At 41.9% G+C, this 24,698-nt stretch overlaps 1 protein-coding gene across 2 annotated transcripts in view; it reads left to right on the top strand.

Moving 5' to 3' along the window:
- The window catches only part of GRIN2A (glutamate ionotropic receptor NMDA type subunit 2A), a 365,860-nt gene that overhangs the window by 234,616 nt on the left and 106,546 nt on the right, over positions 1 to 24,698 (top strand). For both annotated transcript variants that reach the window (XM_006096328.3, XM_023760225.1), the window contains one exon: positions 18,211 to 18,325. In XM_006096328.3, coding sequence (XP_006096390.1) covers positions 18,211 to 18,325 — 115 coding nt within the window. The remainder of the gene's footprint in view (positions 1 to 18,210; positions 18,326 to 24,698) is intronic.

Genomic DNA, 24,698 nt, shown 5'->3' with positions numbered 1-24,698 from the left:
CTGGGACCCTTCAGTCCGCAGGCCGATGCTCTATCCACTGAGCCAAACCAGCTAGGGCTCAATTCCTTTTTTAATAGGATGCACACAGTTCCTAGATATAAGTTATCCAATATGGCAGCTACTAGCCATATGTGGCTATTTCAATTTAAATTATTTAAAATAAAATGAAATTGAAAATTCAGTTCCTCAGCCACACTCTCCACGTTTCAAGGGCTCAGTAGCCACAGGTGATGGGCGGCTCTCCTATTGGGCATCGCAAAGATGGGCTGCCACGTCAGGTATCAGAGGTATTACATTTCCATCCTGGGGGAAAGGGCTATTGGGCAGCGCTGGCTGGAACTGGCTTCCATTCTTCCTGTTGCACTGGGAAGTGCTGCATTTCCCAGGTCCCATGTCAGGTCAGCCTCGGCCTCGCCGCCTCACTTCCCATCACTTGTTCCTGGCTGACCATTCATCTCCCCGCCAGCTCGGAAACTGACCTACTTTCCCAATGTCGCCATGGAGGGCGTGGAGCCAGACCACAGCGTGGGCCCTGCTCTCGCTGCTCCCCTTCCTGCTTGCTGCTGACCAGCGCTGGACTCGCTCCATCTTGTCACTCTCGCTCCCATCCCACTGACGAGGATCGCCTCCCACATCGCCCTCTCCAGCTTTCCTGAAGGGCCCTGCTCAGCTTCAAACTCCATTTTGTTTTGTTATGTAAGTGTGAGAAGACACCAGCCTCCCTTCTCCACACTTCTCTCTCCAGTCTCTGGTCCCTCCTTCTCTGCCTTCCCCAGGCTTTTCCTTCTCCTTAACGTTGCTTCCTTCTTTATTTCTTTCTACTCTTTTGTTTTCTCTTTTCCTTCTTACTTTTTTTACAGTTATTTCCCTGTCATTGTAAAAATAACTATTTTTTAAATTGATATCAGAAAGTGGGAGAGAGAGAAACATCAATGTGAGAGAGAGACATCCATCGGTTGCCTCCCACATGTGTCCTGACCCGAGATCAAACCCACCACCTATCGATGCACGGAATGACACTCCAACCTACTCAGCCACACTGGCCAGGGCTAAAATGAACTCTTTAAAGCTATTTGGAGCCCTAGCTGGTTTGGCTCAGTGGATAGAGCGTCGGTCTGTGGACTCAAGGGTCCCAGGTTCGATTCCGGTCAAGGGCATATGCCCAGGTTGCGGGCTTGATCCCTAGTAGGGGGCGTGCAGAAGGCAGGCAATCAATGATTCTCTCTCATCATTGATGTTTTTATCTCTCTCTTCCTCTCCCTTCCTCTCTGAAATCAATAAAAATATATTTTTTTAAAAAGCTATTTGGAAAACAAGTAGGAAGAGGAGCTAAAGAAAATCAAAACCTATATTCTTTCTATCATTTATACAGAGAAAAACCCCAAACCTTTCTTGATCTCTCGGTTCTTCTTTGCTTGTTAGGAGGTAAACACAGCATTTTCTTCCCCACCAAGAAAGTGGCCTAGCAATTATGGGCAACTATATGACTCTCAGGGCAGGGAGTGGGGCTGCAAAGCTGAGTCTTTGGGGACGCATTTCCACCCCAGAAGTCTGTGGCAGGACGTGAAACATTGTGACTGCTGGATGTACATAGGATGCCAGGTTCCACTGTGAGACTGGGCAGCGTCCAGGCTGCTGCTTTGGCCAGGATGTATTTACTCTGTCCTGATGGTCTTGAGGTGCCGTCCAGCACACCGGGGCAGTGTCCACGCTGCCGTGGACTCCAGCTCTGGCCAGATGAAAACCTGCTCCTGTGCATTTAGCAAATGGTCACTGATCACCTGCCATATGCTGGATGCGGTGCTCGGGGTGCGGGCCATGTGGTGACAACTCAGACACGGTCCCTGTTCCCCCAGAGTTTACCCTCTAGCAAAGGAAATGGTGTGTGTGTGTGTGTGTGTGTGTGTGTGTATGTGAGAGAGAGAGAGAGAGAGAGAGAGAGAGAGAGAGAGAGAGAGGGAGAGAAAGGGAGAGAGAGAGAGACTCTATAATAACAAGGTGGAATGGGAGATGCAGAGGAAGTGATGGGGCTCCTGAGGGGGGAGTGAGACCTTTGGGAAGAGGTGAACTCTGTGCTTAGTTTTGAAAGGTCTGAATGTGTGACTATTTAGGGGGAAAAATATTTTACATTAATTAAGATATTTGTGATTTTAAGCAATAGAAAACCATTTCTCATTAACTTAAGCAAAAACAAAAGAATTTATTCGTCCATTCAACTGGAAAGGTTGGGGGTGTGCCTGTTATCTGGCACATCTAGATCCAGCCCCAAATGATATCTTCAGTTCTCTCTCCCTCTCTCTCTCTTTCCCCCTCCTATGTTCCTCTCCATTAGGGCTCATTGTCCCCACCTCACACCATGAGATAGGAAAGCGTCATCTAAAATAGGTCAGAATTCACCAACTTTTATCACTGTATCTCCTTAGGTCAAGAGAGATAGTTATCTCCTTTAGCTGCAAGAGAATGTTCTCAGAGAAGAAATCTGATTGGATGAGCCTGAGTCCTTTGCCCACCCCTGAAGGAATCACTGTGGCCAGAGACACTCCTATTGGCCAGGAAGGTGGAGGATCTATTACCAGGAAATGAAAGCAGCCAGAAATAATGGTGATTACTGCTTTCCCAGTGGGAAAAAAGTGTAGGAGCAAAAGCCAGGAAGTGGGATATCATAAGGCTTTAGCAGGAGACCATGAAATGCTTGGGTTTGCTCCAAAGCGGGATACATAAAGAACAGTTGTGGGAAGTAAGGGTGGAAGTTAAAATTGGGTAAGGAGTGTGGATTTTTATCTCTGGACAATAGGGAGTCATTTAAGGCTTTGGAGCAGAATTCTACATAATCAGCACTGAAGGTTTAAGATCCTTTACCTGGCAAGTGGGTTTATTAATATGAAGGATGATATATAAGGAATCTGGAGACTAGGTACGATATAATAGTCCAGGTAGGAACAAAGTGAATATTACTTAAGTTATCTTGGCAGTAAGTGACATAAATGAACTCTGATTAGCTTAATTTAAACAAAAGGAGGTAGTGAAGAGGGAACGATAGAAAATATATTGGGACTATCAGAGGATCTTTAAAAATCAAAGGAGAAGTTGAGCAGCCAAGGTTTGGAAAGGTCAGAAGGTGAGGCACCATTCATTGGTGGGGTGAAGTTACTATCTATCACCTTGGTCCAGATCCCAAAACTTGTGGTCTCTGTCTCACCCATCAAGTTTCAAAATTCCAGGAGAGAGAATCTGATGGACCCAGCTTGAAACCAGTGCACTCCTCCCCCACCAGATCTGTTTTTTATTTTTTATGGCGGGGGAGGGGGATGGTGGGAAGCCTAGATGTTCAGGTGTATGTAGTGGGGAGGGCTTTTCCAAAGAAGAGGGCTTTTTGTATGTCAGTGAGCCACCCTACAAGGGATGCAATCATAGAAGAAAGCCTGCATTTTTGTTAGAGGAAGAAACACAGATATTCTTAAGTTTGAATAGAAATCAGATTTCAAAGAAGTGACCAGTAGGTTTGTTTTATTTCATTTAGAGTAGTGTTTTTAAATGACTTTGAATGAATGCCCCTAGCTGGTGTTTTTCCCACTGTCTGTAATCTTGCACCTGGTCCGTTTCACTCATGGATGTTACCTTCTCTGTCTGGGAAAGCATGAGAGTTTTTTATTCCGCCTGAGAACTCAACTTGGGGCTATCCTTAAGGTAGAAATGGAGTAACGGAAAACTAACCAGTTTTCTGATGGATTAGGTCCCCCTGCTAATGATTCTATAGCATCAGGGGCTTTCATTGCAAATATATTTTCATTTATTGTAATTATTTATATGTTTGTAATTATTTCCTGATGATAACTGTTTCCCCTTAAATTCTAAATGACTTTGGGGAAAGGACCACATCTACTCAATATTGGTTTGAACTGATGTGTTTGTTAAGAAATGGACTTGAAGCCTTTTTGTAGATGTGCTTTTGAGATGTTGCTTAGTGGACCAAACTCTTAATTTATGGTTCTGGTTTTAGTATTGAGTGTTCCATGTCTCAGGAAACCCCCCAGTTCCAGGAAAACCAGGATAATTGTTCACACTACTTATGGATCTCAATCAAGAAATGTATTGTTATAGGCCCTCATCTAACTCTTAGCACTACCACCATGAAACTATGTGGTTGCTATGCACTGAATGCTTGTGTCCCTCCCTCCTCCCCCAGTTTATATATTGAAACTATAATCTCCAATGTGGTGTTATTTGGAGATGGGGCCTTTGGATGGTAATTAGGGTTAGATGAGGTCAGGAGGATGGGGCTCCTATGTTGGGATTAGTGCCCTTATAAGAAGAGGAAGAGACATGAGATCTATCTCTTTAACCATGTGAGCTCACAACAGTAAGAGACTGTAAACCAGGAAGTGGGCTCTCACCAGAACTCAAATCTGCCAGGCCTGGATCTTGGACTTCCAGCCTCCAGAACTGTGAGAGAGAAATACTTGTTGTTTAAGCCACCCAGTCTATGGTAGTTGGTAGCAGCCAGAACTGACTGAGACAATGGCTTATGCCCACTGACACAGGAGTGAGCCGAATCTCAGAGAACTTGGGTGATTTGTTTAAGGGTATAGTGCCAATAATAATGGATTTAAAACTCAACTTCAACTTGTCTATCTCTAAATCTGCTCTTCTCTCTACTCTGTTCCCAGAGTTCAAAGTACTAGGTTAGGAACTCTTGTCCTCAAGGAGTTTATAATCTAGCAAAAGTGATAAAGTTGTGCAGGCTATGAATAATACAAGTCTAGGAGTTTCCCATTGCATCATATTCACCAAAGATTTATGTTTTATATTCACAACTCTGGCAGTATCTGGTTGTATTTGGCAGGGTCCTCCACAGAAACAGAGCTAATAAGATTAGATATAGATATAGATATAGATATAGATATAGATATAGATATAGATATAGATGATATAGATGATATAGATATAGATATAGATATAGATATAGATATAGATTTAGATTTAGATATAGAGAGATTTATTATGAAGGATCTGACATCTTCAAGCTGGAGATGTAGATCTAGTCCAAACCTGAAGGCCTGAGAACCAGGGCCAGTGGTGTAAGTCCCAGTCCAAGTACAAAAGCCAGAGAACCAGGAGCAATGATGTCAAGGCCAGGAGCAAATGGACATCTGAGCTCAAGCAGAGAAAACAAATTCATTTTTTCTCTGCCTTCTGTTCTATTTGGATCCTCAAGGGATCAGATGGTGCTCACCCACATTGATTAGAATTACCTTCTTTTTTTAAAAAAAATCCTCACTCGATGATTTTTTTTAATTGATTTTAGAGAGAGAGAGGAAGGGGGAGAGAGAAAGAGAAACATCAATGTGAGAGCAAAACATCGATCAGTTGCCTCCCATACTCATCCTGATAGGGAATCAAACCCACAACTTAGGTATATGCCCTGACCAGGAATTGAACCCGCACCTTTTGGTGTATGGGATGATGCCCCTGCCAACTGAGCCGCCTGACCAGGGTGAGTTATCTTCTTTACTCACTCTACCAATTCAAACACTAATCTCTTCCAGACACTCTCACTGACACACCCAGAAATAACGTTTTACAAGCTATCCAGGCATCCCTTCGCCCAATCACATAAAATTCACCACCACAAAGGTCTTAAAAAAAAAGGGTGCTTTTAAAAATGCTCTCCAACTAGATGGGACTATACATGAACAATGAAGGTGTATTCTAAGAGAGGAGCATACCACATGCAGTGTAGAGGTTGAGAATTGGGAGAGAACATATCTGATTTGGAGGAATTGCGTAAGACTTGGTGGGCAGGCTTTGAAATGATCATGAGGGGTGGCCAATAAGCATGATGTAGAGCAGGGGTGGGGAACCTTTTTTCTGCAAGTGCCATTTGGATAGTTACAACATCATTTGCCGGCCATACAGAATTATCAACTTAAAACTTAGCCTGCCTTATTTGGTCAAACATGTAATTAACTCACTCCTAATGCCTTGGCAGGGCCAGACAAATGATTTCTGGGGCCTTCATTCCCCACCCCTGATGAAGAAGATGGAAAGGAATTATATCTACAGAACATAATGTACACAAACACACGTGGCCCGGCTTGTCATCCCCACTCAGTCCTGTGTTTGGTGTTAAGTGGGCAAAACGTAGTCCTGAGGTGAAGATTAATGAACTGCGTTTCGAATTGAGTCAATAAATGTTGAGCATGCTGTGCCTGACAGCATGGTGTTAGAGAAATATGAACGACTAAAGCCAAGATCTGATCTTTGCTTCTGGTGAGACCAAATGTGTGGATGGGAAATCCTTAGAAGAACAGTAGGGGATGACGTATTGCTAAGGACTATAACATGAGGTATGGATTAAAAGGTAAGATTATCAGGAAACGCCATGTGGCAGAAATGGAGCTTGAAATTAGACTTGCCAAAATAAAATGAGGATTGGGTTTAGATTGAACATAATGAGGAGGGAAGGCATTCTCGGTGAGAGGAACAGCATATACCAGGAGACGGGGGTAGGACCAAATATAGGATTATATATTGGGAGGGAGAATAGGAGATAGGATCAAATATTGCAGAGCTGGAAGGAAACCAAGAATATGTAGTGCCATGCCCATAGTTTTCAGAGGTTAACTGAGGTGCAGAGAAGCCAAATAGCTGGCACAGCTTAATTCAAAGTCTTGGAATCCATTTTGGTTCAGATAGTCAATCGACCTCTTAATCCAGCAAGGATTAATGTTGTTTTTAAGTGACACAAAACCCCAAACATAAAAGCGGCTTAAACAAGATAGGCATTGAGTTCTCTTTCCTGCAAAAGAAGTTCGAAGGTGGCCCAGCGCTTGTGTGGTGCTCCATGGTGTCAGGGACCCCGGCTGCTTCTGCCTTGTGACTCTGCCACCTCAGTTGGTGGCTTTGCCTAACAGTGACCGAGATGTGGCTCTTTGGGCTCCAGCGATCACGTCTGTGCCTCGCAGCCAGCAGGAAGGAGGAAGGAGCAGAGAAGGGCCCATTCCCTCCCCATGAGGTACTTCCTATAAGTTACACATGTCCTATCTTCTCTCTTCTATTGGACAGAACATAGTCACATGGTCATGCCTAGCTCCAAGGAAGGCTGGGAAATGTAAAGTTTATGGTAAAAGGCTATGTGCCAGCTAAATATGGGGGTTTCTATTCCTAAAGCAGAAGAGAGAGGGAGAGGATATTGATGGACAAACAAGTGTCTGACACTCTATGTAGCCTTTGGCACCAACTTAAAACCCTCTGAGCCTTTGTTCTTTCTCTGTAAAATGGGAAAGTCCACACTTAGGGTGAAAAAGTTCATGAACATATGGAAAATATCTGGTACAACACTTAGCACGTATTAGGTGCCAAATACATTTTAGTCCCTTTTTTTAAAAAATATATTTTATTGATTTTTTACAGAGAGGAAGGGAGAGAGATAGAGAGTTAGAAACATCAATGAGAGAGAAACATCGATCAGCTGCCTCCTGCACATCCCCCACTGGGGATGTGCCCGCAACCCAGGTACATGCCCTTGACCGGAATCGAACCTGGGACCTTTCAGTCCGCAGGCCGACACTCTATCCACTGAGCCAAACCGGTTTCGGCTTGAGTCCCTTTCTTTAAGAAGTTGCTATTAGTCACATATACAGGGAGGTGAGACAAGATCTTAGATCTCCTTATTTGAAGACCAGAATCCCTCCTGTGCATCAGCATGGGGGGCAAGTTTCTTAATTGTTTTCTGGCTTATTTGTTTAAATAACTGATATAAGCAGTAGATTTTTTCCCAAATAATAACTTAAAGGAAGTGCAATATATTAAAGATTCAAGCAGAGGTGGAAATCCTAGAAGCCTAGTGCCTTCACCCCAACATCTCCTCTGTCTTTGAGTTACCTCATCAGATCCCCAGTGATCCACGGAGCACAGACTGACACCCACTGGATGGAGGGATAAGGTAGGACTCATTGGCAGAGGGCAAGAGAACATGACAAAGAACGGAGACTTTTTATCCCTTCAGTGAACAGGCATTGAACATCTCCTCTTCACCAGGCACTGTTCCAGGTTCTGGAATGTTGATACAACCGAGAACAAAATAGACAATTGCCCTGTTCTCCTGGGGCCTATATTCCAGGGTGGGATGCCCAGAAATTCTTGGATAAAATCACACCTTGAATTGACCCATATCTTCTCATTCTATAAATTATTGGGGGGTAAGGAGGCAACATTTATGCACAACTGCCTGTTTGTGATCCCAAATAATTTGGAAGCATAGATGCAGGTGAGTTCACAGAAACTGCTTTTCACATTACCTCATTTTTTTGGCTCTCTTGGAATAGATGCTCATTACAAGGATGGTTCCATTGATCTCAGTTCCAAATGATTAGAGGAGGCAGGTGTTAGAGGTGAATGGTGATATATTTGGAGCTATTTAGAGAGTGTTACAAAATACTATCCAGAACTTCAAGATTGTCCAGATCCCCAACCAGGTTCCTGAAAGAACCACACATAGGGAACGAGAGGAGAGTGAGGTTCTGAGAACCACTTTAGTAACGGACACTCAGGCTTCCAATAACTCCTGATGAGGTAGAATTAGGACATGCATCTTAGACCCTACTCTATATGTCCTGCTCCCCATGTAAACCTTTGGCCACGTGGTTCCGGTGTGCTGTCTGCTGGGGGAGGGCCTGGGAGGGGAAAGAGTCATATTTACAGAGTAAGCTTTGTCCTAACTTACTACAAGTTTCAGACTTAGAAGTTGTATTACAAAAGACAGCATGTGGAACATGTCCCCAAAAGTCACCTTTGTCTGAGGTGTGCTCACCAAATAGAGACGAGAAACCAGGAGAGGTGCAGGGCAGGCTGGCACCGAGTCACCACCCTTGCGCCATAGCCTGGTCTGGGGGTACTGAAGGCTCTGAGCTATCAGATTAGCTCCTCCTCTTTCCTTGGGGCGGCGGCCTAGGGGGCTCATTGTCTCCCTTGGGGGACTGGCATCAGCAGCCACAACAACCCTCCAACATCTAAAAGAAAGCCTTTAATCTCAAATTTTAGGAGGAGAAAAGATAATTATGTAAAACCATGGCAACTGCTACCATCATTTGTTATGTGACAAACAATTTGCCGGCCACATTACATACCTTATCTCATTAAATGCCATCTAATTTATCCCTATAATTACACAGTGATGTGGCTATTATAACCTCACTTTTACAGAAGAGGAAACGGATGCTCTGAGAACTTATACTTGCCTGAGATTGAAAGCCACAGAGCTGAAGTCTAACCCAGGCTCTCAGATTCCAAAGCCAACATCTTGCAGAATTGCCTGTCTGAAGTTGCTGCACAGGAAATAAGCATTGGATGAGCAATTTCCTGGAGGCCTCTGTCTGCTCATTCATTTAGTCAACAAATACTTTTCAGAGCTTCTTGCAAGATACACATTCTCTAAGGTGTTTTAGAATCACAGCGATCAAACAAGGATCCCTGCCTTATGGATCATACCATCTCCTGTTCTAATTATTTTTAAAAAATTCAGTATTGCTCAGCCCGGACAATTAACATTATTTTGTATTGCTCAGTATTGCTCAGCCAGGACAATGAACATTATTTTGTTTTCCTTGGCCACAGTAAGGTTGGAGTTGAAAGAATAAATACTCCCCTCTTTTTTAAAGCCCAGTTCTTTCTTTTTCTTTATGATGTCGTTCCTGGGTCTGTTTTGGATGACGCTGGGCTAGAAAATGCAGGTTTGTGTGTTCAAGTTATTACATTTCTATCCTGACATTTAAGTCTCAGCTCTGTGGTCATGCCTTCAATAATTGTTCAGAAGAAATGGGAAACCACCAAGGAGTATAAGAAACTGCACCCTGGGCAAAAAAGAAAGTGCATTCATTCAGAAACTTGCTGAAAATGTGCAAGGGTGTGTCCGGGGGAGGGGCAGTGCAGGAGTTGGGAACTGAAGGGTGATAGCTCCATGACTCTGTTCTAAAGAGAGGGGAGGGTTCATGTCCATAAGGGAATGCAGATGCAAGGGTGCTAAGTGAGACAGCAAAGGCGAGGGGATTTCAAACCTACAAGAGAAAACTGGGAAGAGCAAAACCATGGGAAAAAAATGATAGTGTCTTGAGAACTTAAAAGAGGTTAAGAAACCAGTGACTCTTTTGGAAAAGAAAAACAACACCAAACCAAAACAAAAAACACACATGTAAATTAAATGACAAACGAAAAATGGTGACACCCAAAGCACTTCAAAGAGGTATTTAAGGGATAGTGTGATTTGGGAAAAGGCCCCGGGGAATGTGGCAAATGGCAAAGCAGATGGAAAATTAACCTAAAATTGAGAAACGCTAAATGGGTTATGGTGGCATTTATGAAACAGTAAGAGAATTAAAGTCTGAAGGGAAATGGCGAATAATAAATATGTCTAGAGAACATTCCAAATAATCAGATTTTGGAAGTTAAAGGAGACTTACCACTGTAAGGCAAAAGAGAGAAAATAGAAATCTGGAGGAATGAGACATTTTAAGTAAAGTTGAAGGTGCTAGTGGGGCCCATATGCAGTTGGCTATTGATGAAAGGACAGAGGGACCCTGGACATGAGTGTACTGAATGGCAGTGGTAAGCACGGTTTTAGAAAGATCAGCTTGCATTTGGGGTGGAGTGTTCGAAAACATGGCAAGGTAAAAAAGACAGTAAAAAAATGCACTGAAAATTTATCTAAATGTTAGCTGCTATTTATTAGGCAACAGCTGCGTACTAGGCAGTGTGCTGAGCATTTTACATGCACTATCGCTAATCCCACTCCAAATCTGGGAGGTAGGTATGTGTTATATTAAACCACATGAAATGTCATGGCTAGTTCATATGGTTTAACCCAGTGGTCGGCAAACTGCGGCTCTCAAGCCACATGCGGCTCTTTGGCCCCTTGAATGTGGCTCTTCCTAAGCCTTAGGAGTACCCTAATTAAGTTAATAACAATGTACCTACCTATATAGTTTAAGTTTAAAAAATTTGGCTCTCAAAAGAAATTTCAATTGTACTGTTGATATTTGGCTCTGTTGACTAATGCGTTTGCTGACCATTGGTTTAACCTGATCTGTTTTTACAAAGAAGGAAATGGAAGCTAGGAGGATGTTAAATACACTGTCCAAAATGACGTATCTGGGCAGTGGTGGAGCCGGTTTGTCATCCACGATGTAGAAATAGCAGTTCGTTCTTTCATCCATCCTGAGTATGTTCATTCAGCACCAGCTATGTGCCAGACACTCTGTCTACAGCACTAACCAGGGCAGATGCAGTCGCTGCCTTCATGATGCATCCTGTCTATTGGTTTCATAAGTACCACACTCACCAAAGCCAGTCTAGAGCAGCTGTCCAATAGACAGATCCCGAGAGCCACAAGTCATCTTACATTTTCTGGCAGCACTTTAAACAAGTAAAAGCTAATTTTAGTAATAGATTTTATTGTACCCAATAGGTCTAAACTATTTGACATGAAATCAATATCAAATTACTCAAAAACTCTTTTACACAATTTTTTAATACAAAGCCTTCCAAGTCTAGTGTGTATCGTGCCCTTATGGCACATCTCTATTCAGACTAACAATGTTTCAAGTGCTCAGTAGTTGGTGGCTACCAAATTAGACAGTGCAGTTCTAGACAGAACATGACATTCTGGCCCAATTTTTGGTAGTCATAATTATACAGGAAAAATGGCCTACCTGTTTCTCAGTGTTCTTTCTGATCCCCACACACAACATCATAGGGCATGAATTGCAAGCAAGTAATGTTTCCTTCACTTGGATTTTAGCTTCATATCCCTAAGACTAGACACCAAAGGAAACTTGTATGTAAGTCATATACAGGGTGGGCAAAAGTAGGTACCAAGACACAGAGTTTATTCTTGTATTATTAGTTATTAATTATCTTGTTATTTTTTATACGAACAACTGTAAACCTACCTTTGCCCGAACCTGTAGGTTTGCACACTTTTTGGTTTAGTGTTGGGTATATCACTAACAATAAAACACAACTTGACACTTTACCATCAATGGGTGATGATGACATAGAAGTGGACCCTCTGTAAGCCATCAGAGCCCCCCCTTCTACATTTTCCCAGCGTACTTTCATGTATTTATTGCTCCTGATAGAAATTTTAAAAGTGTAATTTGAAGCTTAGCAGCAGCCGAATTTCTCATTTTTTATCTGGTCACTAAATATTTATTATCAATTTTTGAGAAGTAAACAAACCAGTGATAAAACTTTATTGTTTAATACAAGTGCCCAGCAGGTGTTAATGGGAACTAAGCAATGGGGTGTGCAATGATATTTCCCTAGTAAAGAATTTTGCTCTGAAACAAGTTTAAATGGGAAGAAAGCCCAAGGAAATATGGATTGTCCTTCCTAGAAATTGGGTGGGGGAATTGAAGGTAATAGGTACTTGCTCCCTGCCAACTTTATAATGAAATTACCATTCAGCAAAAATCTGTGTTAGAGTTGTTGTTTTTTTCCTCCCAAGGGACTGAAGGTCCTAATAAAAAAGAAAGAGAAGGAAGAAGACAATATTAACACTGAGTATATGGACGCATTGATCCAGAATATTGAATTTTAAAGGAACAGAGAAAAATCTGAAGCATAAGAATTTCCATAAAATCATTCCCATAAAATCTGAAGAAGAGTGATTGCATCTAAATAATCACCCTGCTAATTCCATCTAATTGCACTACAAATGGGAGCAAAGGGAATGAGTGGAGGAAACAGAGATGGGGAATTAAAGAAGAAGGGGTTTAAGTAAATTCAACTGGGTACCTGGGTACTCAACAGCACATGCTGGCTCCTTGATTAAAGTGGTGACTGTAACCTTTAGTTCATACAACATAGCCCTGTGGATGACTCTCTCCAAGACACATGTCTAAGTCAAACCGAAAACATTTGTTCTCTGGTCCGCCTTTTCCAAACAGATAACATATGGAGTATTTCCAAACCTCTTGATAATCAAAAGTTTTTCCGTTTCACCCAAATATAGGGCATTAGGTATATCCAACCTGAACTCTATTTATCTCAAAGTGTTGGATAAGCAACACCTGGATTGGAGCTCATTGATTCAATAAAAATAAAAATAAAATTCAGTGAATTAGCTGGCCTAACTATGAGTTTGGGAGCAGCTACACAGTGGCTTGGTAACAGATTTTCCTCTAGCCCAGGTAAGGGACACTGGTGGTCTTCCTCTGAGTCTTTATGTTGAAATTCTATGAACAGAGTTCCATCCTGTTCCGTGGTTCTGTGGCCTTTGAAAGGACACTGGTGGTCTTTGAATATTTATGTTGAAATTCCATGAACAGAGTTCCGTCCTGTTTCCTGGTTCTATGCCTTTGACTTGGCAGTTTTCTCCATGCGGTGCATCTCCTTTCCCTCCCCTTGCCGTTCACCTGGCCAGCCCTTGCTCTTCTTCCCGACACAATCCAAACATCGGCCACTCTTTCCTCATTTCCTTATGTGCTTCACCAGCCTACTTAGGACATATATCTAATTTTATACTTACTGCTCTTTTTAAAATTGATTTTAGAAGCAGGAGAGAGAAAGTGTGTGTATGTGTGTGTGACAGAGAGAGAGAGAGAGAGAGAGAGAGAGAGAGAGAGAGAGAGAGAGAGGTAAGAGAGAGACATCAATCAGTTGCTTTCTGCACATGGTCCAACCAACCCAAAATCTAGGTATGTGCCCTGCCTTACCAGGAATTGAGCCCACCACCTTTTGGTGCATAGGATTATGCTCCAACCAACTGAGCCACACGGGCTACACTTACTGTTCTTTATTGCAGTTATTTGTTGCAGATATATAGGGTGTTCCTAAAAATGTGTACACACTTTGAATGATTATAAAGTTAGTGTTTATTAACATACAGTTCATTTTCAAAATTTAAAAGAATCTACAGAAATGAATAATTTTTTTGTCAACACCTGTTTTCAAAACCATGGCCATTCTGGTCCAGGCACTGCTAGTAACACAAAGCAATGGAATCACAAATGTCAAGAATCATTGCATTTGGTATTTGTGTGCCCTTAATTTGTCAACTGTTTCCAGTTTTATATTGTAAACTTTATGTTTTATGTATCCCCATAAAAAAGTCTAGTGGATAAATTTCCTTTGTTTAAAGCTTAGTCTGGCTTCACCCATTATTTCAAATCAGTTGAACCTTAAAAGGAATGAAAATTAAGTGAGTTATCAGTTTTGAATAATTATAAAGGCAGTGTTTGTACTTCAACTGAGTTTCAAACTTCTAGTAGCATTTTATGATGAACTAGAGGCCTGGTGCACGAATTTGTGCAAGAGTGTGGTCTCGCTGGGGGGAGAGGCCGGCTCCTGGGAGGACTTCAGGGCGTGTCCTGCCCATCTCCTTCCCAACAGCAGCAAGCTAACCTACTGGTTGGAACGTCTGCCCCCTGGTGGTCAGTGCACATCATAGCAACTGGTCAACCGGTCAACTGTCTGCCCCCTGGTGGTCAGTGCATGTCATAGCCAGTGGTTGAGCAGCCTTAGCATATCATTAGCCTATTACGCTTTGATTGGCTGAATGGATGACCGGACACTTAGCATATTAGGCTTTTATTATATAGGATTTCCTTTGTTCAAAGCTTAGTCTGGATGAAAAGAAAGAAACATTAATTGAGCTATCAGCTGTTAAAGTGTGTATACATGTTTTTGGGACACTCTGTATATTTGCTTATTTTTGTACTATTTTCTTAGCATGGTTTTTGGTAATGGGGTGTAATAAATAGTAGGTATTCAAAATGTCTGTTAGATGGGTGGATGAATGTATTGAGGGATTGATGGTCATGGATGGGTGGATGGATGGATGGCACTTCTGGTGATGATCTATCAACACACTCTACCACCAAACATTCATTCCGCTCAATGGTGTGCCAGATAATGTGATAGAGTCAAAAATAACCATGGGGAACAAAACCAAAATAGTTAACTTGGAAATAGCTTAATTTAGACCCCAGTAAGTACTTTGAAAGCTGGCTGATAATGAGGAACTTGACCAAATTCCCAATCCATGCAAATTGTCTTCTCAAGGGTCTCAGTAAGGGAGTGTGAAGTGGAACACTCCTTAAATGTGCTGCCTGGACCACATCCATTCAGTTCATCAAATACAGCCAGGAAGCAGCAAAGGATAAAATGACGACAACAACAAAAACCCAGCTCTGATTATCGAGATAATGAATGTTTTTTTAACCGTAAACAAAAATGTTGAAGTTGTCTTTAAATGCAAAGAAGCATTTTTACTTCTGCTTCTATTGGCAACACATCTGAGTGCATCATACCTCCCCTTAAAACCTTTCATGAATCCCCACAGCCTTCTGAACAAAATCCAAACCCTCAGGGTGTCATCCAAGGTCCCTTATGATCTGGCTTCAGAGATTCTCTCCAGACAAATCCCACTGCCCGTCAACCTTCCTAAGCTAGTCCCTACTTCCTCTCACATATGTCACTCCCTTTGTTGATTTTTCTTTACTTAAGATTATTCCCCTGCTCAGAATTCTTTTATCCTGACTTTCCTCAATCCCTTCACTCCTCATGATTCCCCAAGAATCCTTCCCTAAATCTCTTAGGTTGAGTTAGGGGTCATTCTCCATGTTCTAACAACTTCTCACACTTACTGTCCATCAGTACAAAAGCAACATTCTAGTGCGATTATTGTTTATGTATTGGTGTCACTGAATTATAAGAATGTGGGTAAGAGGGCAGACGGGCACTGTGTTTTTTATTTCTTATCTATAGGACTCACCATAAGGCCTGACACATAATAGACATTCAGTAAATAGTTGTTGAATCAATAAATGTTCTTACTAGAAAATGATCTGAGATGCCTCAAATGTACCAAATAAAATAGTGATTACTCTGCTGCTGTTTCTAAAATAGCAGTGCTTTATGCTAAAAACAGTATTTTTGTTAAAAATGGAAAGTATTTGCATAACTTTGGAGACTACAAAGATACACAAAAGAAAATAAAAAGTACCTATAAAATTTCCATGCACAGACAAGCCCTATCTTTATCCTCTTTTCTGCTTGATTAACGTTAAATACAGCGCATTTTTCCATGCCATTAACTTATCTTTAAAAACATGATTTTTTAAAATGTATTTAAAATTTGTCTTTATTGATGAAAGTATTACAGATGTTCACCCTTTTTTCCTATCTCCTACACCCCGCACCCACCCCCCAAATGACCCTTCTAGTGCATTGAATGGATACACAGCCCTTGTTCTTTGACTTTGCCCAGTTTCTTCATCTTGCCATTGGAGAACTGATTCTCCCCCCTACACACACACAACACAGCCAGATCTTCCGCAGCAGGACGGCCTAGGGCAGACAGTTAGGTCGATCTGTCTTTTTGGAATTTTTCTGTAGTCTAGTATTCCTCTTTAATATTTTACGACTTTATCTACTTTTAGTGTCAAAAGAATATAGACCAAGAAAATGCTATGACTTTGAGATACTGCGTCTGTCTGGGAAGTGTTTGAATGCTTCAATCCAACATACTTTATTCATTGAGTGTCTGCTTAGTGGTGTGTTTTTGTGGAAGTCTTTGCCAACATTACATTTTTCTCAAGTTGCAAGAAAATGTGAACCTTTGGGGACTCCCAACCCAAAGGCTGGGAGATGAGCCCTTCCTTGTCTCCCCATCTGAGTCAACCTTACTGCAGGCGAGGTGGCTTTGAGGAGTGGTGGCGATAAGAGTGTTGTAAGACAGACAGATGCCACCTGCAATGAAAATACCTATGCCAAAAGCTGACTGCAGAGATATTATATAAGAAAGATACTGAGGCATTGTCCTTAATAACCTATTTCCCTTGCCCTCACATCTAATCCATCACCAAATACCTCCACTTGGTCCTATTGGTTGCTGCTCTTACTCTCCCTTCTCTTTCTTCAGGGCCACAACAGGATCAAAGCCAATATCAAATCTAACGTGGCTAATAAGTACACAGTAACCAAGCCCTCTATATGCACTCTGGTCCCCTTCAAATCCATTCTGTACACAGCCTTCAAGTCATGTTATACAAGGAAAGTCTGATTATATCACCTTCCTAATTAAAACTTTCATTGTCTTCCATTATTTTAAAACTAGATGGAACGCCTTAACATGGCCTGAAAAGCTTTGCATTGTTTGCATCATCTCAGTCACCCCACATCCTGCATTTTCCTGTCTCTCTCAGCTTCATCCTCACAGGTTTACATTCAATCCCTCGTACGCACTACCACAGGGCTTTTGCTCATGATGTTCCCTTTGCCTGGAACATGCTTACATCTTTTCTAGTTAATGCTGACTCATCCAGGGCCAGCTGCTCTTCCTTACAGAAGTCTTGTCTGATGACTTGTTTCACTTTCACCTAGCACGCCCATCTTGCCATTGTACCGCTGACATAGATCTGTAATTACTCAATTAATGCCTATACTTTCCCTTAGGCCAGTGGTCGGCAAACTCATTAGTCAACAGAGCCAAATATCAACAGTACAACGATTGAAATTTCTGTTGAGAGCCAAATTTTTTCAACTTAAACTATATAGTTAGGTACATTGTTATTAACTTAATTAGGGTACTCCTAAGGCTTAGGAAGAGCCACACTCAAGGGGCCAAAGAGACGCATGTGGCTCACGAGCCGCAGTTTGCCGACCACGGCCTTAGACTATAAGCTTCATGAGGAGAGTGATCATGTCTGTTTCCTTATTTATTCCCAGCCAATTAGCTAAGTCCTGGCATGTAGCAAATGTTTAATAAATATTAGTTGAATGAATAATGAATGGAGGGGAAATTATGTCTTTGAAGTTGTGGGTCATGTGGTTTATGAGTTTCCTTTAGGGAAGCTTGTTAAAACACGATAGAACATGCTTTCAGAACCTTTTTTAAGGTCATTTGAACAAGGTATATGGATCTGGCAGGACAGAAAGACTCCATTCATGTGCTAATTACAGTCAGTCACTAAAGCCTGTACAGGATTGGGCATTCTGAGAATGAGTATAGGCTCATGGAAAAGCGCCTGGTCAGGGGGCAGTGCCGGCATGGGTACTAATCCTTCCACACACGGAGGCTGCTTGAGATGGGGATGGCGTCGTGAGTGTACGCTTTTTCACTGTTACCCTGATGGTGGCATCCACTCATTGGTTTCACACCTGTCTTCTTCTTCCCTTAAAAACATTGTCTTTCTCTCTTCCTCTTTCTAGATTTATGGTCAATGTGACATGGGACGGCAAAGACCTGTCCTTCACTGAGGAGGGCTACCAGGTGCACCCCAGGCTGGTGGTGATTGTGCTGAACAAGGACCGAGAGTGGGAAAAGGTGAGTGTCCTGTGTGCTGAACGCGGGGGAGGGAGGAGAGCCTAGGAAACCAAGGGCTCGAATGACTTCTTTTCCCAAATCACTTCCCGTTGAGCTGCTCCAGGTCCCATCCCAAGCAACTGCCTTTGGAACAAGGAAGCCAAATATTGTAAGATGCAATGTTTGCTTCCTCCGGCTACACTGTTAATTGTGTGCTGCTCTCTCTGCCGGGTCTCAACCCTCAGGAGGAAGGGTCCTTGAAGGACTTAGGATAATTTCAAGGCGGCGAGATTTTGTTCACATCGTTGCAGTAGCAGATGTTGACTCTGTAGCAGTGATCACACCAGTTTGCCTAAACCTCATAATTGTGTTTCATGTTGACACATTTAAGCATCTGGATGAAACCCCTATATTTTCATTTACTTAGTCTTTTATTTTAAATCAACTAATTTCCAAAATTTAAGTGTGCCGCGTCTATAAAGCATAGGTTGAAAAGGAAGGTTATATTGTTTGTAAAGCACATTTTCTAGTACATATATATTAACTATAAAAAATCACTGTGCATAGAAACAATCATCTCACATACCATCTAAACCACGTCCTGAGCCAGAGAGGGGGGACTTCACAGGGATTTATGGCTGATGTCATGCATACAATGACAATATCTGTCCTGGTTGCACTCTCTCCTTCCCCCTAATTGAACTCTCAAATTAGTCACCACAATATCATATGAAGAATGAAATAAAAGAGACTGAAAAGGAAGCCTATATTGTTATCTCGTCTTTTTTGACAAGCAATGCATGACCCCACATTACTTCAGCAGCTTTATCTCCAGTTTGCTCATCAAATGGAGACCTGAGAGACTCTAGGGGAGCAGGACGATACCGGGTGTAGTGTGGGTACCATACTATAGTTAACAAGGTCAGAAGAAAATACTGTACAACCATAGCATTGACTTTGGCGGGGTGGGGTAGGGGTTAAGGACAGATTCCCAGAAGGAAATGATGAAACTTTGGAAGACTTTGACTACTACATAGGCAGCTACAAAACACACATTCCTGCTAGTGCACTTGGAAAATTCACCAACTAGACCAATCCTACATAAGACAAGTTTAAATATATTTTAAAAGATTGAAATAATCCAGAATGCATTTTTTTGACCACCACAGCATTAAAATAAAAATTAGTAACAAAAATATATCTAGAAAATCAATAGAAGTTTGGAAATTAGGGAACACACTTCTAAATAATCCACGCATCAAAGAAGAATTCAAAAAGACATTAGAAAGTATATTTGATGGAATGACAATGAAAATACAACATATCAAAATTGGAACAGTAAAGTTGATGATGTGCTAAGAGAGAAATTCATAGCTTTAAATGTTTATAATAAAAAAAAGGAAAATGAAAAGTCAATGATTTAAGCTTCTTCATTAAGAAGCTAGAAAAACAAGAGTAAACACTAATGAAGTATAAGGAAGGAAATAATAAACATAAGAGTAAAAATTGACAAAGTAGAGCACAATATGGAGACATAATCTAACAAAGCCAAAAGTGAGTTCTTTGAAAAGATTAAGAAAATTCATAATTCCTAGCAAGAATGATCATACAAAAAAGGGAAAACATAAGTACTAAAAACCAATACTAAAAATGCAAGAGGGGATATCATCACAGACATTACATATCCCACAGACATTGAAATTATTTTTTCTTTTTAAAAATATATATTTATATTTATTTCAGAGAGAGAAAGGCAGAGAGAGAGAAACATCAATGATGAGAAAGAATCATTGATTGGCTGCCTCCTGCACACCCCCTACTGGGATTGAGCCTGCAACCTGGGCATGTGCACTTACTGGGAATTGAACCCTGACATCCTTGTTCATAGGTCAATGGTCAACCACTGAGCAACACTGGCCAGGCAACATTAAAATTATGAAAATGTTATTCCAACAAATATGTCAATGTAGATAAATGGGAAAATTACTTGAAAAACCCATAATTTCCCAATATAGACACAAAAAGAAATGGACAATCTGAATAGCTCTAAATTTGCTAAGAAATTTAATTCATAACTAAAGACCAGCCCATTTAAACAACAAGAAAAAAAACAAACCCTGGCCTAGATGGCTTCACTGTGAATTCTACCAAGATTTTAAAAAGGAATAACACCAAACTACACAGTTTTTCAACATATTAGTAGTCACAATGCAGCAATATATTAAAAAGGATACTTATCGTGGATAAGTGAAATTTACCTTAAGAATGCAAGCTTGGTAAAGCAGAAACTTATATGGTCATCTCAATAGATGCAGCAAAAGCATTAGGCAAAATTCAATGTCCATTCACAATAAAGAAGGTAGATCTCTCAATCTGATAAAGGTTATCTATGAAAACCATATAACTAACATATTGTCTAATGAGGAAATAATGAAAATAGATCTACAAATATACATTCAAATTGTTTGGTGAATAATTATGACAATGGGGGATAGGAAAGTCTTTTTAATAAATGGTACTAGATCAACAGGATATCCATAATGAAAAAAATAGTAAACAGTGACCTCACACTATACATAAGAAATAAGTTAAAATAAATTTCAAACTGAAATGTAAGAGCTAAAAGTATAAAGTTTGTAGAAGAAAATATGTGAGGATATTTTTGTAATCTGAGAAAGCAGAATGCAAAAGGCAATATACACACAGTAAAAGTAATAAATTGGCCTCTGTCAAAATTTAAAACTTTCATGTTAAAAATGAAAAAGGTAAGCCACAAACTGGGGAATACACACACACACACACACACACACACACACACACACACACAGAGTAGAGGCCTGGTGCACAAAATTCATGCACGGGTGCAGTCCCTAGGCCTGGCCGGCAATTGAAGCGTGAGCATCTGGCATAGAAGGGCAAGTCCCAGCTGACCTCTGGGCTCTGGGCAACACCTGGGCCCCAGGGCCCCTACCCGCCCCCCTCCACCTGAATCATTGGGTCCCCCCTCCTGGCTCACTCAGTGCCTGGGAGCTGGGAAACAGCCCCACCCACCGCCGCTGCTGCTGGTCTCCATCTGTGGGGCGATCGGTGGAACGATTGGACCTCACTCGCACCTACCTTGGCATGGTGCCGCCCCCTCACCTGCTCCACCATCCCGCCGCAGTCCCGCTCTCGTTGGGGCCCATTAGAGCTGGCAGCACCTCCACTGCAGCCCACTGCCAGTGCTGTGTCGCCATCGCCGGCTGTGCTCCACGCCTCCCCCTAGTGGTCAATGCACATCATAGTGAGCGGTCAAACTCCCAGTCGAACTCCTGGTCGAGGGGACAATTTGCATATTAGGCTTTTATTATATAGGATATATATTTGATAATATACTAGGGGCCCAGTGCATGAATTCATACACCTTGAAAGGAACTGTGGGCTGCGAGGCTGCAGTGGGCACAGGGGCAGATCTCGGCCCATCCTCTGCACCCCCACCCGGTCCCTCCCGCTACAGCTACTATTCCCTGTGTGCTGGCAGCCCCACTCCTGTTGTTGCCGCTCCCATGCGCTGATGGCGCCAGCCCTGCTTGCACCTGCTGCCAGCGCAGAGCAATTGGGGCTGACACCAGCAGTGGGTGTGAGCAGCGGCTGCTGCCCTGATCATCCCTCAGGGTCAGGGGGAGGTGGAGAAACCCTCAGGGGCGATCAGGGCGGCAGCTGCCATTCACACCTTCTGACAGCACCGAGCGATCAGGGCCAGCGCCAGGCATCGGTAGTGGGAGCGAGTGGCGGCTCCAGCGCTGACAGTGGGTGTGAGCAGGGCCAGCACCAGCAACAGGTGCAAGCGCCTGGCGGGACCGCAGCGCATGGGAGCAAAGAATTTTCAGTAACCACCAGAGGCTCGCCCCGATGATAGAAACCAGAGCCCTGCCTTGGTTTGGTGCCCCTGCTCACCTGCTCCACCATCTTGCCGGGGCCAATGCTCGCCATGTTCCATGCTCTGCCGCCTGCTGCCGATGCCAGCCATGTTCCACGTGTGCCCCCTGGTGGTCAGCGCACATCACAGTGACTGATTGTTCAGTTGTTCAGTTGTTCAATTGTTCAATTGTTCCACCGTTTGGTCTATTTGCATATTAGAGTTTTATATATATAGATATTAAACAAAGGACTCATATCCAGAATATATAAAGAACTTAAGTCAATAATGAAAAGAACAAAAAGAAATTAAATGTGGAAATTGATTTAAGCGTGAAAACATGCTTAACATCTTTGACATCAGTGAGATAGCACTTAACGCACCCTGAATGGCTAAAATGAAGAAGAATGACAAGTGTTGGTAAGGATAGGGAGCTACTGAATATCTTATATGTTGCTGGGGGCAATGTAAACTTTCAACGACGGTGGAAAAGTATTTACGCGTTTCTTACAAAGTAAAATGTAGACAAACCTTTTGATTCAGTCATTTCACTCCTAGGTATTTGCTGCAAAGAAATGTAAACATATACCCAAAAGTAATATTTGTATAAGAATATTCATTGCAACTTTATTCATAATGGCAAAACATCAAAAAGAACTCAGATGTCCATCAGCAAGGAAACGGATAAATAAATTATGGTATATTCATAAAATGGAATGCTGCTCATTAATAAGGAATGAACTAGTAATTCCCACAACAGAGTGGATGAATTTCAAAAACATTATGTTGAACAAAAGAAGCCAGACACGGAAGATTATACTGTATGATTCCACTTCTGTGAAGGTCAAGAAGAGAGAAAACTCATCTATGGGATTAGATAGCAAAATACTGGTTGCTTTTGCCTGGCCAGGGTGGTTCAGTGGTTGAACATCAGCCTATGAACCAGGAGGTCACGGTTCAATTCCCAGTCAGGGCACATGCCTAGGTTACAGGCTTGATCCCCAGGGTGGGGTGTTGCAGAAGGCAGCCTATCAATGATTTTCTCTCATCATTGACGTTTCTATCTCTCCCTCTCCCTTCCTCTCTGAAATCAATAAAAATATATTTTAAAAAAATAGTTGCTTTTGTGGAGGAGGGTCATTAACAGGAAAGGGCACAGGAAACTTTCTAGATTTATGACAGTGTTCTCTATCTTGAACATTTACCAAAATGTATCAAACTAACACACAAGATACGTTTATTTTATTGTATGTAATTGTACCTTAATTAAAAGGAATTTTTAAACCTTTCAAATTGTGATACTCAGTACATTTAACTACCAATGTTTACTGAATTTCCTGTTTAACTCCCAGACATGAATACTAATTATAACAACATTAGCCATTGCTTAGTGAACACCTACTCTTATTTTTCTTTCAGGTGGTACACCAAAGTACTGAGCGACAACTTTGATTATTCAGTCATTCAACAAATATTTAGTCAGTGCCTATTATGTAGGCACTATTCTTGAGGTTTGAAATCTGTGAGCAAGAAAGACAAAAAATTAATTTCTGTACTCATGGAAGTTAGATTCTAGTGTGTGTGGAGGGAGGTGGGGTGGAATTCTGTGGACATTTGTGATGTTTGAGGGAAGCATTGGGTTCTAGTTAATGTCCCTAGGTGTCACCTCCTCTCTTACCTCTACTGTGCCCTGTGGCCACCCTACCACCATACTAAGTGGGTTCCTTTATGCTTCTGGGACTTGGAGTATTATTATCCTTATTATTATTATTGCTTGGAATGCTTTCCTTATCCTCACTTTTTTTGTTTGTTTTGTTTTTTAATCTTCACCGGAGGATATTTTTCTATTTATTTTTAGGGAGAGTGGAAGAGAGAGAGAAAGAGAGAAACACCAATGTGAGAGAAACACATCAATTGGTTGCCTCCTCCATGAGCCCTAACCAGGGCCCGGACCAGGGAGGAACCTGCAACCCAGGTACATGCCCTTGGCCGGAACCCTTTGATGGAACCCGGGACGCTTTGGTCCGCAGGCCAACACTCTTATCCACTGAGCCAAATCGGCGAGGGTTATCCTCACTTTTTTTCACTCATCTTTCAGATTCTGGTTTTTCTTTCATCTTACATATGCAGAGCCCAAACGCAGGTTATTACTGTTGTTTTCTTACCCTTAATAGGAGGTACAGAACTTGAGCCCTTCTGCCTGTGATGTTGAGTTTGGGGTTATTTTTCAACCTTGTGAAGTTACGCAACCTGAGGATCACTTTTAAAGCTGTAAAACCATTCTCCCTGGTTGGCTATAACCAGTCCCAGGTCAGGTCAGGCTTGACTCACGCCTATAAATTTTTCGTCTTGCCTTTGGACCTAGCTTATTTGCCATGGAGCCTGTTTATAGGGAGGCCACTGCAGGGTAAGTGATAACATCACATAAAAGAAGGCTAGCATTGATATCCTCCATTACCAGATATAGAAAATGCCCTTTTAATATTTTGTGTGTCC

This window comes from Myotis lucifugus, unplaced genomic scaffold (genome assembly GCF_000147115.1).
Source record: "Myotis lucifugus unplaced genomic scaffold, Myoluc2.0 scaffold_176, whole genome shotgun sequence".
NCBI classification, from domain to species: domain Eukaryota; kingdom Metazoa; phylum Chordata; class Mammalia; order Chiroptera; family Vespertilionidae; genus Myotis; species Myotis lucifugus.
The sequence above is the reverse complement of the archived record's forward strand: the minus strand, read 5'-3'. Positions and strand labels throughout refer to the sequence as shown.